The sequence below is a fragment of the Epinephelus moara genome, chromosome 22 (assembly GCF_006386435.1).
Source record: "Epinephelus moara isolate mb chromosome 22, YSFRI_EMoa_1.0, whole genome shotgun sequence".
In the NCBI taxonomy this organism is placed as follows: domain Eukaryota; kingdom Metazoa; phylum Chordata; class Actinopteri; order Perciformes; family Serranidae; genus Epinephelus; species Epinephelus moara.
Window position 1 is genome coordinate 34,615,522 of NC_065527.1, and position 18,023 is coordinate 34,633,544.

Below are 18,023 nucleotides of genomic sequence, written 5' to 3' on the forward strand. Positions count from 1 at the left end.
ACATCTATTGCACGTCTGTCCGTCCTGGAAGAGGGATCCCTCCTCAGTTGCTCTTCCTGAGGTTTCTACCGTTTTTTTTCCCCGTTAAAGGGGTTTTTTTTGGGGAGTTTTTCCTTATCCGCTGCGAGGGTCATAAGGACAGAGGGATGTCGTATCNTCTGTCCGTCCTGGAAGAGGGATCCCTCCTCAGTTGCTCTTCCTGAGGTTTCTACCGTTTTTTTTCCCCGTTAAAGGGGTTTTTTTTGGGGAGTTTTTCCTTATCCGCTGCGAGGGTCATAAGGACAGAGGGATGTCGTATGCTGTAAAGCCCTGTGAGGCAAATTGTGATTTGTGATATTGGGCTTTATAAATAAAATTGATTGATTGATTGATTATATGGGAGTCAATACACTGTCCCTCTACCCGAAATATTTAGCATCAAGCACCAAGTGTGGATTCATCCGTTGCTAAAATATAATCCCTAACAAATGCACTATTTCCTCTTATTAGAATAAAATTTGTTTAACTAGAATTAACGCCCCGCAGTTGTATGCCTCAGTGCACCAGTCAAGTATTTCCTACAGTTTACATACATGTCTGTGTAAACATGGATGCTTCGCACACATCTTCCCCCCAGCAGCTCAGAAGATCTATAAAATCAGAGCAGTTTCAAGGTGGGCACCCAAGATTAGAGTCACCAATTCATAATCTGACCAAACGTCTCTCTTTCTGTTCCTGAGATATGAGTCGAGTCATGGCCAGAAAAGTGTTTTATGCAGAACATTAAGATGTCACACTGTAGCTGACCTTTGACCTTTTAGATATAAAATGTCATCATTTTATCATTAGATGAAGTGATGACATTTGTGTGAAGTCTTGTCATAATTAGTGTAAGAATTCTTGAGTTACGGCCAATAACATGTTTTGTGTCAAATGTCAAGGTCACAGTGACCTTGACCTTTGACCTTCTACCGCAAAATTTTAGGTAGTTTATTCTCTAGTCCAAGTGAACATTTGTGCCAAATTTGAAGAAATTCCTTCAAGGTGTTCTTGAGACTTCACATTCACGAGAATTAGATGGATGCAAGGTCACACTGATCTTGACCTTTGACTACCAAAATCTAATCAGTACATCATTGAGTTTAAGGGGACTTTTGTGCCAAATTTGAAGAAATTCCATTAAGGCAGTCTTGAGTTATCTTATTCACAAGAAGGGGATGGATATACAAACGTACAGACAGACAGCCTGAAAACATAATGTCTCTGGCTACTGCTATCGCCGGCGTGGAGGCATAAAAACTACAGTGGCCAGCTGTTTTGGGAAATTACAGATGTTTCTTAAAAAAGGAATCACTATGCAAGTATGGTGTTTTTTAAGATAGATGTCTTTAGTAGGAACCAATGGGCTTTGAGAGCCACAGACAGAGTATGAAAGTTAGAAATCATTACGAGATGTGCATGGTTGGTTTGGGTTCAAACAAGGGATTTGTTGACAAGAGAAAAATGTAGAATTTCAGATGTTAACATGTTGCATAGAACAGCAGCCTTGCTTTAAACAGTTCATAAGACAAGGTAAAAGTTATCCCGAGAAAAATTACTGTGCAGCAGATTACATTGTTAGTACAGAATGTTCATGATAATGTCCATAATATTGTACATTATCTCACCGAGTCGATTTTAAGAAATTGAGCTGTAATATATACAACTACTTACTACTACTATTTCTACTACTACTACTACTACAGTGACAACAGTAGAATTCCTGGGCCCGCAGTGGTTCTCATTCAGTACGTTTACATGACATCAGAGAAATGGATTTATTGTGTTACTCCAACTAAAACCAGACTTTTAAAATACACGTAAACATGTTCGTCTGACTGAAATCGCACTAAGTGAAATTTCTGAAAGTCGGACAAACACATCTAGATAATGTGATTGGGAGCTGAATTACTCCTGTATGTATACAGTCAATCAGACCCAAACTGGCAGAGGTGCTCTGTACATGCTCCACAGTTTCTGGCCCCGGGCTTTACCTCAGAAGTTGAAAGCAATAAATGCATAACACAAGAACAACATGGTAAAATCTACATCCAGAGCCATAATCTTTTGGTACCAGTTTCTCACTAGCTAACAATAGCTAACTTGTTTGTTGATTGTTTGATCTGTGACGTAATAGGTCAACCAGAAAAAGGGCCAAAACTAACAAGCTCACAGGAGGTATATTGAGACCTATCGTAGCAGAGTTGGACATACTTAGGTCAATAAATCTATCTCTCTCCCGTGTTTGTATACTGGGACAAGTACAGCAGTCCAATTAATTGGCCTAGCTATAATCATAGCTCCACTTATCTGTGCATGTAAATGTACCGACTGTTAGCCTTGGGGTTTAATAATACGGGAAGGCCATTTCATTTACTGATGAGTGTCACAATAACAAGCTATGCCTTCATGTGCCATGGCTCAGCACTCTCTAAACCATTTGATCCTTTGCAAAAATCTCATTATGTTTACTGGATAATTTTGTCATAGCCATTTTAACTTAATTTAATCAAATCAAGGAATCTGATACACATCTATGGCCAGCTAATGATGACATGAAAACATTTAGAAAGTCTACCCTATTTAAAATGTAATCATTACAATGTGGATAAATTAAGCATTTTGACCATTATATTGTTGTAAGCTATTAACATTATCGTCTGTCCTGCATCTCTCTCTGTCTCTGTCTCCCCTTCTGTCTCACTGTGTCATACAGATTACCGTTAATGTATTATGTTGATCTGTTCTGTACGTCATCTATTGCACGTCTGTCGTCCTGGAAAAGGGATCCCTCCTCAGTTGCTCTCCCTGAGGTTTCTACCGTTTTTTCACCTGTTAAAGGGAGTTTTCCTTATCCGCTGTGAGGGTCCTAAGGACAGAGGGATGTTGTATGCTGTAAAGTCCTGTGAGGCAAATTGTGATTTGTGATATTGGGCTTTATACATAAAATTGATTGAATTGAAAATTGACTACTGAACATTTGCAGTTGCACTGCCCAGCTGCAGTATACATCTGTTATGTCATCCTGCTGCAGTTAGTTTTTCTGCCACAGTTTCTCAGCACCACCCTTTTCCTTTCACTTTTGATACCCACAATCTCTTGACAGATCAGGTCAAAGTAGGTCAGTCTTCATTACTGTACATTACATTACTGGTCAGTCCACTACTGTAGAGATGGCTGTGAATAAAAAGTGTGTATGTTTGAATGTGGAGACAGCCTGCAGGTAACAGCACACAGCTCTGTCAGCTCAGCCTGCAGCAAGGCTCAGTACTGTACTGTACCTACCACCCAGACGTCGCGCTAGACTTTTTCGTCGCCGGTCATTTTGACCGACAGGGTCATAAAAATCCGGTAATAATCTAGTTTTCATTCGTTAGTTTAATAAATCCAACAAGCAAATTATAAAGTCTGCATTAATAAGGACATGAACGAAATGATGAACAGACATCCACACACCCGTGCCATTCTGGACACACCGGACGCGGAACCGAAGCGCAGCGCCTAGCAGCGGAGGCAGTTTTCAATCGGCGCCCATGTTAACCTATCTGACTGTCCACACAGGCCGCTGAGCAGAGCGGAGCGCCCGCGGAGGCAGCGTTTCAGTTCGGTGTCTGGTCTATTTTTCACGCGAGCAGTAAAATACTGTGTTTATAATTTAAAACAACACAACAGTGCATAACCTAACACATTTTTCAATACCCTAATCACTTCATTACAATTTTAATTTTGTGTCACCGAGCCTACAGACATAACTACATAAATAAAATGGTCAATAACAATATGCCCAGTGTTTATCCAACACGCTCAATACATGGATATGCAATGACAAACAGTAATTAACTTATTACGTTATATAAAAACGATTAAAATATGGACTTACCCATGTTTAAAATGACCTGTTGAAGTCAAAAAACGAGTACTGACGGGAACAGACGAGTGGAGTCGATGTTTAACCGGCGCGGAGAGCGCAGGAGAAATGCGCTGCCTGTGTGGACAGTCAACTTCCGCGGCACTACGCGTCTGGTGTGTCCAGGGCTCAACAACGCTACATGAAGCAGATGAGTGACTTTTTCTGTGCAGTGTGAAAACGGTAGCCACTGGCTGTGCACTCCGCCGCCATGTGGGCAGGGGTGGTAATTCACACCGGTCAAAATGACCGACGGCCTTCTGATTTTCCGGTCATTGTTGTAAAAAACCGGTCAATGACAGAGAATATCCGGTTAACGCGACCCCTGCTACCACCATCAATTTTCAATTATATTTATGCACCCCAATATCACAATCACAATTTACCTCAGAGGGCTTTACAACATACAACATGCCTCTGTCCTTGAACCCTCACACAGGATATGGAAAAACTCCTGCCCCCAAAAAACCCAATCTGCTGTTACTGCTGCTACTGTTACTATTGTTATTACTACTGTAGTTACAGCTGCAACTATTACTAACATTACTACAAATACTACTATTGCTAATAGTTATATCGATTTTATAGCTAAACAGTTACAGCATCTTGCAAAGATGCAGTGTTGTAGTTCTAATGGCTCACTTCAGTGAAGCTGAAAAAGAGTCCGATTCCTCCTACAAAACGAAGAACCTCTCCAGCATGTTCCTGGATCTTATTTGCACAGGGCAAACAGGAGTGGTTGGGGAAACAAGCCTGCAGAACAACAGGAGACACAACACTTGCTTCAGACAAATGCAAAATGCTTCAGACAGCAGGGTTAGAGGCTTTCATGGTTTCTCATTGAACTTTACTGCTACCGTTCAAATGATTCAATCCTAACAAACCATCAGTCTGTTTTAACATGCTGAAATGTAACAGGGGTCAGGAAACATTTAATTCATCCAAACTCACAGCGTCACAGCTGATGTTGGGATCCACCTGTTTGAAGCCACAGCAGTTGAGGCTCTTCTCCACATCCCTCTGAGTGCTCTGAGAGTTATTCCAGCCCACCTCCAGCAGGTGATCCTGCAGCAGCAGACACAGGAAAAAAACCATGAATCTTTACTCTTCATTTAACAGCATTTTCATATTTACTCTGGGGCTTGTGTGTAAATCACTTAATCAGTTACAGCAGTAGTAGTAGTAGCAGCAGTAGTAGCAGCACTGCTTGTATCTTTGTAAAATAAATTGTTCTATTTGTCATTAATTCTATACACAAAATATGCTTTAAAGTGCATGGGTGCATCAACGTAAGTTCAATTAACACAATATGTATATAGGGGCAGTATGGTAGTGCACTGGTTAGCGCTATTGCTTTAAGAGGGTTCTGGAAATATGTATTCAACGTATCAGCATTTTTTTCATTAACACTGTGAGAAATGGCTCTGCATATGACCTTAAAAATCCCACACCCACAGTGTAGTTTGGAGGTTGGGGGAATCATGGTATGGGGCTGTTTCTCTCATCATGGTACCAGTAGAATCCAAATTATCACAGCCAAGATGACTGGAGTCGTGTACCAAGAGTTTCTTAAGAAGAATCTGTTGCCATCCACCAGGACAGTGAGGATGAGACACAGCAGGACCTTTCAGCAGGACAAAGATCCAAAACATACTGCAAAGGAGTATCTCCGGTGGTTCCAGAGGAAGAAAATAAAGATGTTGGAATGACCCAGTCAATCACCAGACTGAAACCTAATATAACATTTTTGGAAGCAGCTAAAGATCAAGATTCACCAGCTGGTCCCTCTTAATCTTCTAGATTCTGTGTGGATGAATGGACCTAAATATCATCTAAACTTTGTGACAGATTCATTTCTTCATACAGGAAGCATCTTAAAAGCTACCATTGCAAACAAACGCCTCTCCACCAATCCTTAAATACGTTTCAGTTGGCACGTTCAATACTATTTTACTGTGTTATTCTACTTTATTGTTAATAACTTTTATATGGATTAAAATGTTACGATTTCTTTATCTGTATAATTTTGCTGTGTTAATATCAGTGCCTGGTGTAAATTTCATGTGAATAGCTCCGTTTGGAAAATATATATATATAGTACTACTTTAACTTTCAGCATGAGTAGTAGTTGCTTATTATTATTATTATTATTACTAATAATAATAATGATAATAATAAAGTGTTAATTTGTATAACACATGGTTACAAAGTGCTTTACAAAGTGTATAAAATTAAGACAACAATAAGATTACAATCATAAGAACAATGTTTAAGGCTGAGAAAGATAATGTGTACACAGGCAAAAATGAAACAAAAGGATATAAAACACAAAAGTTACAGATCAGGCATTAAAATAAAAAGCTTTCCTATAAAATTATGTTTTAAGCAATGATTTGAAAAATAGTTATTGTGCTCGCAAGCCTAATCTCCTCAGGGAGAGAACTGTTCTTCCACTTTGAGCTTGACTGTGCAGAATAATGTCTGAGCAGAGTTTGACACTAGAAGGCTGTGTTCACATTCATCTGTTGAAAAGGTTACATTTCTCACACCTGAACGTGGCTGCAGGATTTATGACATCAATAGTCATTTTGAAGCCAATCACAGTCCAGTATGCAGCTGATACAAGAGTGATGGAGAAACTTGAACAATAAGTGCACAATAATAGGTTGTCAATTTTTCAACAAGGGACAAGGAGTAGATGTGATTATCAATTTAACTTTTTTCTGGAAAACACAAGTCAGACACAAATTATAAATCAAAGGAGAATCTTTATACTGTATGTCCTACAACATGTCTGGACTGGATCATTGATAAATACAGGCCCTGAGTATAAGTAAAATAAATATATTAAATTACAAATTTACACATTTAGTAGACTTCTGCCAGCACTCCTCTCTTGCTTTATTTGTAGCAACAGTGCTGCTTTTTGCTTTTTTTAAATTCGTCATAGGGGTAAGTAGGCTGCATGCAATCAATTCATTGTGTGTCACTGAATGGGAACACACAGAGAGCCTGATGAAGAAACCTTTAAGGAAAGCTAATATTCATTACAATGGTGCCCATTACCTATAACTTGTGCTTTAGGGTTGGTCAAGCCAGCTAGGGCATGGAAGCCTGGATCTTTCAAACTTGCTTTGTGGATACAGCCCTCAGGCTGTCTTTGAGGAGGGAGATAAGCATTTTTTTGCTAGTCAGTGAGCTGTGCAGTGTACTTTTGGGGACATTTCGGTCCCCAGATTTTGCTGCAGAGTGAGTGCTTATGACATTCACGTTGCTCTTTGGTACAGCTGGAGACATGATGCAGATGGGCACAGACGAGGAGAAACTTTCCACCCTGAGGCTCCAAGATAACGTTATGTTCTCTCTTCTGCTTAGAACTTTACAGCTTACAGATACTTAATATGATACAGTCTCTGGCTTTTCTTTGATATCTAGTGTTGGCAAAAAAGCTCTGTAGCTCTTTTACCTTGTTTACTAAATTACATGAGTGCCGCTGTCACACTGAATGTCCCGCTAAACCCCATTCAAACTAAAAATTTTATATGAAAAAAAACAAAAAAAAAGTCAAATATTCATATGACACCACCGAATCTAAATTTAACTGACATAATTTTGAGTCGGGTATAGCCCAAAGTACACCCCTATACATTTTCTATGGGACACAAGCCAATTACCTCACAAAGCGTTGTGGGATAGCATGCAATGCTCGACTGTCCAGCAGTGCAAAAAAGCCACTTTCTAGGTTGCCTAGGGTTGTACACATGCTGCATTGTTTGCGCCCTCTAATCCATTGTTTTTAATGTAGATGCATAGCAGGCGTGCTGAAATGCCAGAGAGACGCCAGAGCTTTGCACACGTTCTCAAGCTTTTTTTTTTTTTTTGCATCTTGAGATAAAAGTGAGTTCAACTTTTGGAATGCAGCAGCACACGCTGCATGTCATGTGACAATAGGTCAACCAGAAAAAGGGCCAATACTAACAAGCTCACAGGAGGTATATTGCGACCTATCGTAGCAGAGTTGGATATACTTGGGTCAATAAATCTATCTCTCTCCCGTGTTTGTATACTGGGACAGTAATTAATTGGCCTAGTCGAGCTATAATCATAGCACAAATGACATATGACAATCACAAATGACATATGTCTTTTCCTTCTTCAGTAAATCAGTCAGTGTGTTAAATATGGAGGAGAAGATGATCGTTTTAGTCCAGGGCTACCCACAGCTTTACATCTTTCCCATGGACAATATTTTAGGCTTACACACTTTAAAAACAGTGCCTGGAAGAAGATCAGCTCTGCACTTAGAATTTCATGTAGGCTGGTGCTTGTTATCGTTGCTTAGTAACTTCAGACGCAACCTGCCTCTGTCCTCTTGAAAGTCGGCACAGAATAGGCACAACAGTTGCACACAGTGCCCAACCTTGTGTTTCCAGGCACTTAATGATGGCCCCTAACAGTGACAAACAAGATTCACAGCAAATGTGCGTAAATTCTGAACATAAAGCAATTTTTAGAGGTGGTATGGTAGTGCATATAAAGTCAAGGAATGAGGGATGGATTTGCCCGAATTTTAGGTAAGGAAGTTGTGCTATGTAAATATGTGCTTGCACTATACATCCGACCACTCAAAGCGCTTTTTACACTACGAGTCACATTCACCCATTCACACACACATTCATACACTGGTAGCTGAGGCTACCATAAAAGGTGCCACTTGCTACTCAGTTTTTCACACACTCACACACCGATGGAAGCATCATCGGGAGCAATTTGGGGTTCAGTATCTTGCTCAAGGATACTTCGACATGCAGACTGGAGGAGCTGGGGATCGAACTGCGGATCTTCCAATTGGTGGACAACCTGCTCTACCTCTGAGCCACAGCAGCCCAACACAGCCACAGCCGCCCATTGACCATGTTTGCAACTATCCTGAGGCTTTATGACTCCAGCTCACAAATAGATAAACTAGAATTACTGCATCATGTTTACATGCCTCTGCGAACCACTCAACTTTCACTCACAGTTTACATCCATGTCTATGAAAACATGGATGCTTAACACACAGAAAATCTATGCAATCAGCACAGTTTCAACATTAGAGTCACCAATTAAGTATTTGACCAAATGTCTCCTCTTCTGTTCCTGAGATATAACATTTACTAATGGCAAGAAAAGTGTTTTTACAAACCATTATGATGTCACAGTGAAGTTGACCTTTAACCTTTTGGATTCAAAATGTCATCACTTCATCATATTATCCTGTCAGACATTTGTATGAAATGTTGTCATAATTAGTGTATAAATTTTTTACGTATTGCCAAAAACATGTTACAATAAGGTCACATTGACCTTGACCTTTGATGATCAACCACCAAATTGTAATCAGTTCATTCTTGAGTACAAGTGGACGCTTGTGCCAAATTTGACTTAAGTCCCTCAAGATGTTCTTGAGATATCGCATTCACAAAATGAGATGGATGTAAGGTCACAGTGACCTTGACCTTTGACCACCAAATGCTAATCAGTTGTTGAGTACAAGTGAAGGTTTTCGCCAAATTTGAAGAAATTCCTTCAATGTGTTCTTGAGATATATAACGTTCACAAAAATGAGACAGACAAGCTTACAGTGACCTTTGACCATCAAAATCTCATCAGTTCATCCTTGAATCCAAATGAATGTTTGTGCCAAATTTAAAGAAATTCCCCCAAGGTGTTCTTAAGCTATCGTGTTCTCAAGAATGGGACGGGCGTATGAACGGATGGACATACAAACAGACGTACAGATGTACAACCTGAAAATATAATGCCTACGGCCACCGCTATTGCTGGCAGGGAGGCATAAAAAGGAGAGGAGTTTTAAGATCACTTAGAGGTTGTGCTGTGAACACACACAAACACGTGGTTAATGAGTATTGCTAGCTAGTTAGCTGCTAGTTAATGTTTGCACAGTTGGTACATGCTGTTTGAGGCCAATAAACATTGACTACAAAAACAATTAAGTGACCAAATTTGCGTGGCCCAATAATGTGAGGTGAAAATTCCCTTTGTGTTCAGTATAAACACACTTACACAACTGCATTACACTGTGTAAGCTACTGTTGGTGTAGACATTGGTATGTCCAGTACAAAACAGTTGTTCCAAATTGGCCAGTTATCATTGTACATACATAAACACACAATCAAACAACAGGAAGGTAAGATGGATTTTCCTCCTAAAAGCTGCTTTAATGAAGAAAGTGAAGATTTGTATGTTACCTGTTGCTCTCTGTTGATGGCCAAACAGGCAGCGGAGACAGAGAACTGCACAATAAACACCATGAACAGGATGATCATGTACTGAGCTTCACTGTCAAGGAGCAAAAACAGACACATCATCCATAGTACAAATAACACAGCCAGTGTTACTAAACCATGGCATTGAAAGTTGACTCTTTACATCAGTAGAATAGTTTGTAAGGCTGATATTGAGCTGCATGCACTGTCTCTGCATGACCGACCACAGTGTGAAATACGATGCTGCTCTGGGTCTTATTGCACATGCATAAATGAGTGGGAATACATTTCCCAAACACTGAGGTGAAGAGAAGCATAGGTAGATTAAAACACATCGCAAGTCATAAACCTGACATGCAAATTCATTACCAAGACAGTTTTCAGATCTTTATAATATATCCATGGTATTCATGTACATAATCTAAAGTATTTATGATGCTGAAATTAAGTCATTGTCAGATTTTTTGAATTCAAATATTTTATACATTTTTTTACAACATAAATCAGCAAACAAACATTCATTCACTTTTCTGACACCGCTTGTCCTGTTACAGGGTGGTGGGTGTGCTGGAGCCTGGGGTAAGAGGCGGAGTACACCCTGGAGAGGTCGGCAGACTATCACAGTGCTGACACATAGAGACAGACAACCATTCACACCTATAGGCAATTTAGAGTCACCAATTAACCTGCATGTCTTTGGATTGTGGTAGGAAGCCGGAGCGCCCGGAGAAAACCCACGCTGGCACAGGGAGAACATGCAAAGTCCGCACAGAAGAGCCCCGGCTGGCCGGTGGATCCAAACCCAGAACCCTGTTACTATGAGGCAACAATGCTAACCACTGCACCACCTTACCGCCCTAAATCAGCAAACAAAAATCGAAGTCTAAATCTGTCAAGTGGCACAACTGTCTGCAGGCTGTGTGCAAAAACTGCTGTAACATGTTTCATTTACACACAGAACTCTGGAGCTCGAGTCCCAAATGTTGTCTCAAAAGCCAAGGTATTTTAAAAATACCTTGAACTTTGGAACTTTGAGTCACTGTGATAATATATTATTCATCCTACTATGCTAAGTTGAGTAAATGTTTTTCTGATGGCCTTATATTCAATTCAGAGTACTGAAGACCACATTTCCTTGGCATTCTTCAGGGTCATTGATTTTCAGTTAGAACAGCCCAGACTGTCAATGAAAGGATTCCAATGTGGCAGATTTGTCTAGGGGTGTAAAGTTCCGGTTGGTTGATTGTTTGGTCGTTATGTTCTTGTCTGACCAAATTCTTATTGGTTGGTCAGTTGCTGGTGTTACTTTAATAAGGCTGTGTGTCCATCAAAGATTTCTTTACCTGGCTAAAAATGAGAGTTGTTGTTGTTCAGCACTTCTATTTGTCCTCTGTGACGGTTGGTCTTTGCTGTGTTTGTCCCGCCCCCTCTCCACTGTGATCCGACTGCTGGTGATAGTGACAAGTGCAACATTTTACCCAAAGTTAAACATTTTCAACTGATTTTTAATGGGAAAACTGATAAATAATCACAGAAGACATTCAGTGTTGGATTTATCATTTTGGATTTATTTTAGTCTCCAAAAAGACTGCACAGTTCAAGGCTTGATTATATAGCTGGTGAAAGGGATACAATCACACTGGAGACCCAGTTGGAGCAGCACAATGTAAACGTTATATGACATCATTAACCCCAGAGTTACTTTCTATAGTGTCCAGTATGTCAGATTTATCTAATCAGTTTCGCAAGCAGATCAAGTGTTAAATGTGCACCGTTTATTTTCGGACATTATAACATTGGAGATCACATATAGATCCCAGGGTACATTTTTTGTATTTGGGAACTGTGTAAATATGTAATTTGTGGTAGTTTTTGTTTTGTTGTACTAGTAATATTGTCACAGGGTGACTAGGTGTGTGTGTGTGCGTGCGCTGATCGTCACCTTAATTGATGGGCACACCTCTCTCTCATGGCGCAGCCGGCGCGTAATTAAGACACAGGTGTGGGTAGTTGGGTCTTTTTTTTCCTTTTTTCTCTCTCTCACAGAGACGGGAGGAGAACGGCAGACAGAGCAGTGGAGCTGACGGCAAGCGGGCGCATGGTAACAGACGCTGTAAAGGAGATCCTGGTCGTACGGCTGTTGCAGCACGGAGGCATCTTGTTCCAGGTTCGGGGGAACAGCGCAAGAGAGGCGAGTGCTACAGGGAACGTGTATACCTGCTACCGGACGGAGGAAGCCGCTGCCGCCGCACAGAGGGTCCGGTTGCCTGCACGCCAGTGAGAGGCCGGGACGCATGGTGTGAGGGGAGAGCCGTGGATAAAAGCGGAAGGGTGGGGACGCGTTACACCCTTCCTCCAGATAAGTACCCCTCCACTTCCATTACGACGAGTATTGAAGGAGAAATCACCTGTTAGCTGTTTGTGCAGATTGTTGTATTACAACTCTTATCCGAGACAAAGAAAAACAACACCACTTGGGCATCCTGCCATCGGTCTTCATTGGGACAATTTCCACTTGGGCATCCTGCCATCGGTCTTCATTGGGACAATTTCATTAATTTGGACGGGGCTTATTTTGAGTTGCAGTGAATTTATTCTTTGGAGTGATTTGTTTATTTATTTAGTTTAATTTGTGTTTGATTTTCGGGTTGCTGTGGTTTATATTTTCTCTTTCCCATCCAAATTTAGTGCTTTGTTTATATTTTCTCTTTCCCATCCAAATTTAGTGCTTTTGTTCAGAAAACTCCAACAACATAAGACTGATAGGTTAGTGATTACCCTGACGGATATTTTATCTTCTTTCTAAGGCTGTTGGCCCCCACACTACAGGAGTCTGCAGCGGAGGACTCCCCCACCTGCGATTTGTGGAGCCAGTGGACAGTTTGTGTAACAGCTTCTTTGGACTCTTTTTAGACTGCTCCTAGGAGCACCTGTATTTTAAATTATTTTAGCCATCTCTTGTAATAAAGTATTTTTTTATCAAGCTCTTCAGTAACCCCTGATCAAATTTCAGAGGAGTAGTTACTGAGGAACTAATGAGGAACTAACTATTAGTTAATGGTCAGCTCTTCATTAACTCATGATCAAATTTCATAGAGGAGTTAATCACGACTTAATGATTAGTGAACTAATTACTTCATCAGTACAGAATCATTACTCAATAACCTGTCCATTAGTTAACCTTTTTATGTCCTAAAGTAAAGTGACACATAATGAGTAGTCTTTCATTACTTCATCATCATCTTTACAATTAGTTCCTTAAAAAAAATCACAGACAGCAGGATTCTTGAGAAGAGTTTTATTCATTATTTTCAGACCACATACACATTAATATGACCATCCATGCTATTCTGTACGATGATGCCTGAAGGTGCTGACACACCAAACTGACATCAAAGAACTAGTGGCGACGAAAGCCAACTGTTGCATCGTCTATGTCACCTCACATCGCCCTATGTCAGTTGCATTTGAACACACTACAAAGACTACATCTGACTTAGCGCCGCGGCTCGTTTACCGACAGGGTTAAAGCTTCACACATCCGTGGGAAAAAGTGTATATTTAAAGATCGGTCTCGGATTTTACGAATCGATATCAGGTCATTCCAGTGAAGATTGATTTGAATCAGATAAATCAATTATTTTAACCCAGCCCTAGTGTGCGCATTGGGGCTGTCGCCAGATGCGCGATTCAGCCTAGTTTATGCTCGACGCAGTCAGGAGCGTGCAAGGTTTGCGCGCCACAAATAACGTAAATGCGCACCTGGCGACAGCCGTGCACGCTGGCACTTCGCGAGGTTGCACACCTCCAGGATTTTGAAACTTTTTGAAGCCGCGCTAATGTCGCTCACACATCACTTCACAAACAAAAAACTCCACTCTGGGATTTCCAAATAACATATCACAGTTCAATTCAGTTCAATCCATACAGTTCGCTAAACAAAAGAAAACTCCACCCCAGGTTTTCCTGTAAACAAGGAAGTAAAGAAAATCCACTGTTCGCTCTGACTCAGTTCAGTTTCAAAACAAATCAACCCGGTCCGAAGGTACCAAATAAGGAATAACGAAACGAGTAACCCCCCGGCATTTGCCAACTCACGGGACCGTGAGTGAATGCCATAACGCTCCGGCGTTGTTTCGGGCGTGGAGGCTCCGTAGGATCCCTTGATATCCGTGGCGGGGAATCTGAGGTGAGGCTGGTGGCTGGATGGATGATAGTCCACAAGGAAGCGCACCTATTTCGCGGACTTGGAGCGGTAAAGTGCCGTGGTAGGCCGAATGCGCAGAGGACTTCTGGCTCATTACTCATTCGCCGGCGTCTCTCGCGATACTGCCAGGAGCGGAATAATGTAGGGGCTGGTCTACCTGGGCTCAGCTGATCGGAGCCATCCCACTGGCCAATAGCACTGGTGGGTGTGTCTGGAGGTGAGCAAGCCATCAGCTGATAACCACCGTCTTATAAAACAATATATTTATAAAATATACAGGATCGCCACAAGGTATAATTGAAGCTTTACGTCATTTGTGGCGCACGAACCTTGCACACTTGCGACTGCATCAAGCAATAAAAGACTTCGACCAGCCTCACTGTCCAGCTCAGGTACACCATCCACACCCCTGAAACTGCCATGCTGTACAGAGGTAGGCGACATACTCATATCCATTGAACAAAAACTCTCCGGACTCAACAGAATCGCACTCATAGAAGTACGACACCGTGAATTTCAAGCACTCCGCCAAAGCCTTGAATACACTCAGGACCAGATCGACACACTCACGCAGGAAAACAAACCCCTACAACACACTGTCAACAAACTCACCACCCAGTTCACCTCTGTTACTGCTGAACACAAAGCCATGAAAGAGACAATCCTGGACTTACAAACACGCAGCATGAGTGACAATCTAGTTTTCACCGGCATTCCAGAAACAACCTGCAAACGACCTGAAAAAAACAGTTAAGGACTTCATGATCCAACAACTCAAACTGCCCACTAAAACCTTTAACAACATCACCTTCCACTGAGTTCATCTTATGGGTCAGAAAAACACCACCAACAACTGTACCCGTCTGATCGTCGCCAAATTTGAACATTACAAACAAAACCAACTGGTACAACGTCAGGGCAGGCTGCTGAAAGAACGGACTATGGACTCAATAATCAATACCCCAGAGAAATAATGCAACACCGCAGACAACTTCACCCCATTCGAAGAAAAAAAGGTGCAACAAGGAAATAAGGCAGTCATCACCGTGGAAAGACTTTACATAAGATGGACAGTTATGCCGTGACAATGACATAACCCCATGGCTCTTCTAAACACTCCATCCCCCTGCAAATGCTCTCTGACTCTTTCCCTTTGACACATGAACACTCTCACACACAAGGTCTTACATGCACATGTGCATAGGCAGGCACGCACGCACGCACGCACACACATACACACACACACACACACACACACACACACACACCGGTCTGCTGATCCATCTCCACCTTATTTTCTGCATTCCCACCAGTTTGAACAATGCTTTTTTTGGTTTTCTTTTTTGTTTGTTTTGTTTTCTTTGTTTTTGTCTTTTTTGTTTTTCTTCTGTCCTCAATATTTTACTTTGTCTTAATTTTTATTGTATGTATCTGTCTAATTTTGTAAAATTTCTTCTGTCTGCTTCTATGTCCTGCACTTGTCTTTTCTTGTAATCACTGCATTACACAATAAAAAAAAGAAGAAAAAAAAGATATGCATCAAACTGCATCAACACCCTAAAAATACAGGACTGAAACACCACATTTGAAACACATATAAAAGAAAATAAATTTATACAGAAAAGTGACAGTATTTCAGAGTTCCCCCTTAATTTCTCAAGTGAGGCTTTCAAACCCTGATAACAGCCATAGCATGACCAGTGTGAAGGATACAAAGAAGAGCAGGACCTGGTGATGCTTCATGGCCCCAATGAGGCCAGCCAGGGCCACAAAGAAGAGGAAGACGCCAACACCAATGATACCTCCCACCACCTGGAAACTGGAGACCAGACCGAACCACTTCCCCCATGCTGCGATGCCGATCATCAGCAGGCTCACCATCTGCAGGACAGACACACAGACTGTATAAAAGAAGTCGACGTAGCAACTGGTTTGTGACTATGATTTTGAAGCCTTGAGTTTGGCACTTTGCTCTTTAGTCCTGGTTTTCTTGACCATATTTAGAAGAGAGGGTAGAGCTGTGGAAGAGGGCTGGATTTGACTGAGAACCTGAAGTCACCACCGTGGTAACAACTTGTCAATCACAAGGTGGCAACAATTTAAAGCATAACCTGCTTCATCATCTCTTTTACTCTGAAATGGGGCCACAGTTTACAAAATCACTCCTATCACTTTTTTTATGTGCTTGCTCCGGAGTAGAGTTGGGCGATCTTGTCCATATCCTATCGTCCTATTGCCATCTAGTGAAATCGCAGATGAATGATGTCATCGCCGGGGGGGGCGCGACCGCGGTCATTACGCGTCGCCGTGGCAAGGAGAGAAGACAAGAAGAGAAGATGGCGCTGGTGTCGAGTTGAAGAAGCTTTATAAAAGCCTCGTTCAGCCTCGATCTCGTCAGCATGCGCCACACACGCGTTGTCTCCCCCCCCACACCTCGCAATTGCATCGTCATTTAAAAAAGACATCGTGAAACATCGTGTTTAAATGAATCAGAGATACAGTGTGGGAGAAATAAACATTATTTCAGGTTGGCTTTTTGTTTATAAAGGCACATGGAGGTGGCAAAACGATTTGGTGTCTGTCTCCGCTCGCACCAGGGCAGCTGGTGAACTAGTGTGATTTTACACCAGACTAGCTCACTTTGTTAGGCTTAATGGTGAATTATTGACTAGGTTAGGCTGGCTGTATTGTGGTGTTTTAATAGTGGTTCAATTTCACAACAGTGACAAAGAATGCTGAGGCTTACCGTTACCTGGCTGTCCATGAAGCCAGATCAGGGTGCTCACTTTGTGTGCGTTAACTGACTGTAACAAAGGAAGACACACTTTTAATTTTGAATTGATACCATGGGCCAAATTTAAATTAAAAGAAAGGAAAAAACAGTCTTGCTTAAAGAGCACTTATCCATTCAGGGGCCAAAAGGGCAGGGTCTTATTACCACTTGGGGTCTATCTGTGCACATGCCTGAAATCAAGTGAAAAGAGGGGTCATTTTCTCACGGACTTGAATACAGTCAGACTTCTTATTGCAACCTGTTTTCAACCAGGGAAATAGCACCCTGCTGGCCATAAGAAAAAATGTGCAGTGACTTGCAAATGTTTGGGTACCCCCGGTAAATATTTCATTTACTGTGAATAGTTAAGTAAGTAGAAGATGAACTGATCTCCAAAAGGCATGAAGTTAAAGATGTAACATGCTTTTCAACATTTTAACCAAGATTACTGTATCAATTTTTGTGTTGTACAATTTAAGACTGAAAAAAAGGAAAGGAGCACCGTGCAAAAGTTTGGCCACCCCAAGACTTTTGCACTGTCAGCCAACTTTTACCAGGGTCTCAGACCTTAATTAGCTTGTTAGGGCTATGGCTTGTTTACAGTCACTGTTAGGAAAGGCCAGGTGATGCAAATTTCAATGTTTTAGAAATATTCTGACTCCTGGGACTCCTTGTCCCAACAGTCAGCAGCCATGCGCTCCTCTAAACAGCTACCTAGTACTCTGAAAACTAAAGTGGCGGTCAAGTTGAGGTCTGGAAGACCAAGAAAACTTGCAAAGAGAGCTGGTCATAGGATTGTTAGAAAGGCAAATTAAAACCCCTGTTTGACTGCAAAAGACCTATAA

General features: G+C 41.4%; 1 protein-coding gene across 3 annotated transcripts in view; it reads right to left on the reverse strand.

The window, feature by feature from the left end:
• Positions 1–18,023, reverse strand: part of tspan13b (tetraspanin 13b) — a 42,184-nt gene that overhangs the window by 5,933 nt on the left and 18,228 nt on the right. The window contains exons 2-6 of one of the 3 annotated variants that reach the window (XM_050034042.1): positions 17,152–17,369; positions 16,119–16,286; positions 10,181–10,261; positions 4,877–4,990; positions 4,568–4,678 (exon numbers count right to left, since the gene is read on the reverse strand). In XM_050034042.1, the coding sequence (XP_049889999.1) occupies positions 4,568–4,678; positions 4,877–4,990; positions 10,181–10,261; positions 16,119–16,286; positions 17,152–17,169 (492 nt within the window). In that variant the 5' untranslated portion in view covers positions 17,170–17,369. Of the gene's footprint in view, positions 1–3,898; positions 4,438–4,567; positions 4,679–4,876; positions 4,991–10,180; positions 10,262–16,118; positions 16,287–17,151; positions 17,370–18,023 lie in introns of those variants that run through there. The other 2 variants (XM_050034041.1, XM_050034043.1) reach the window with 2 other exon arrangements.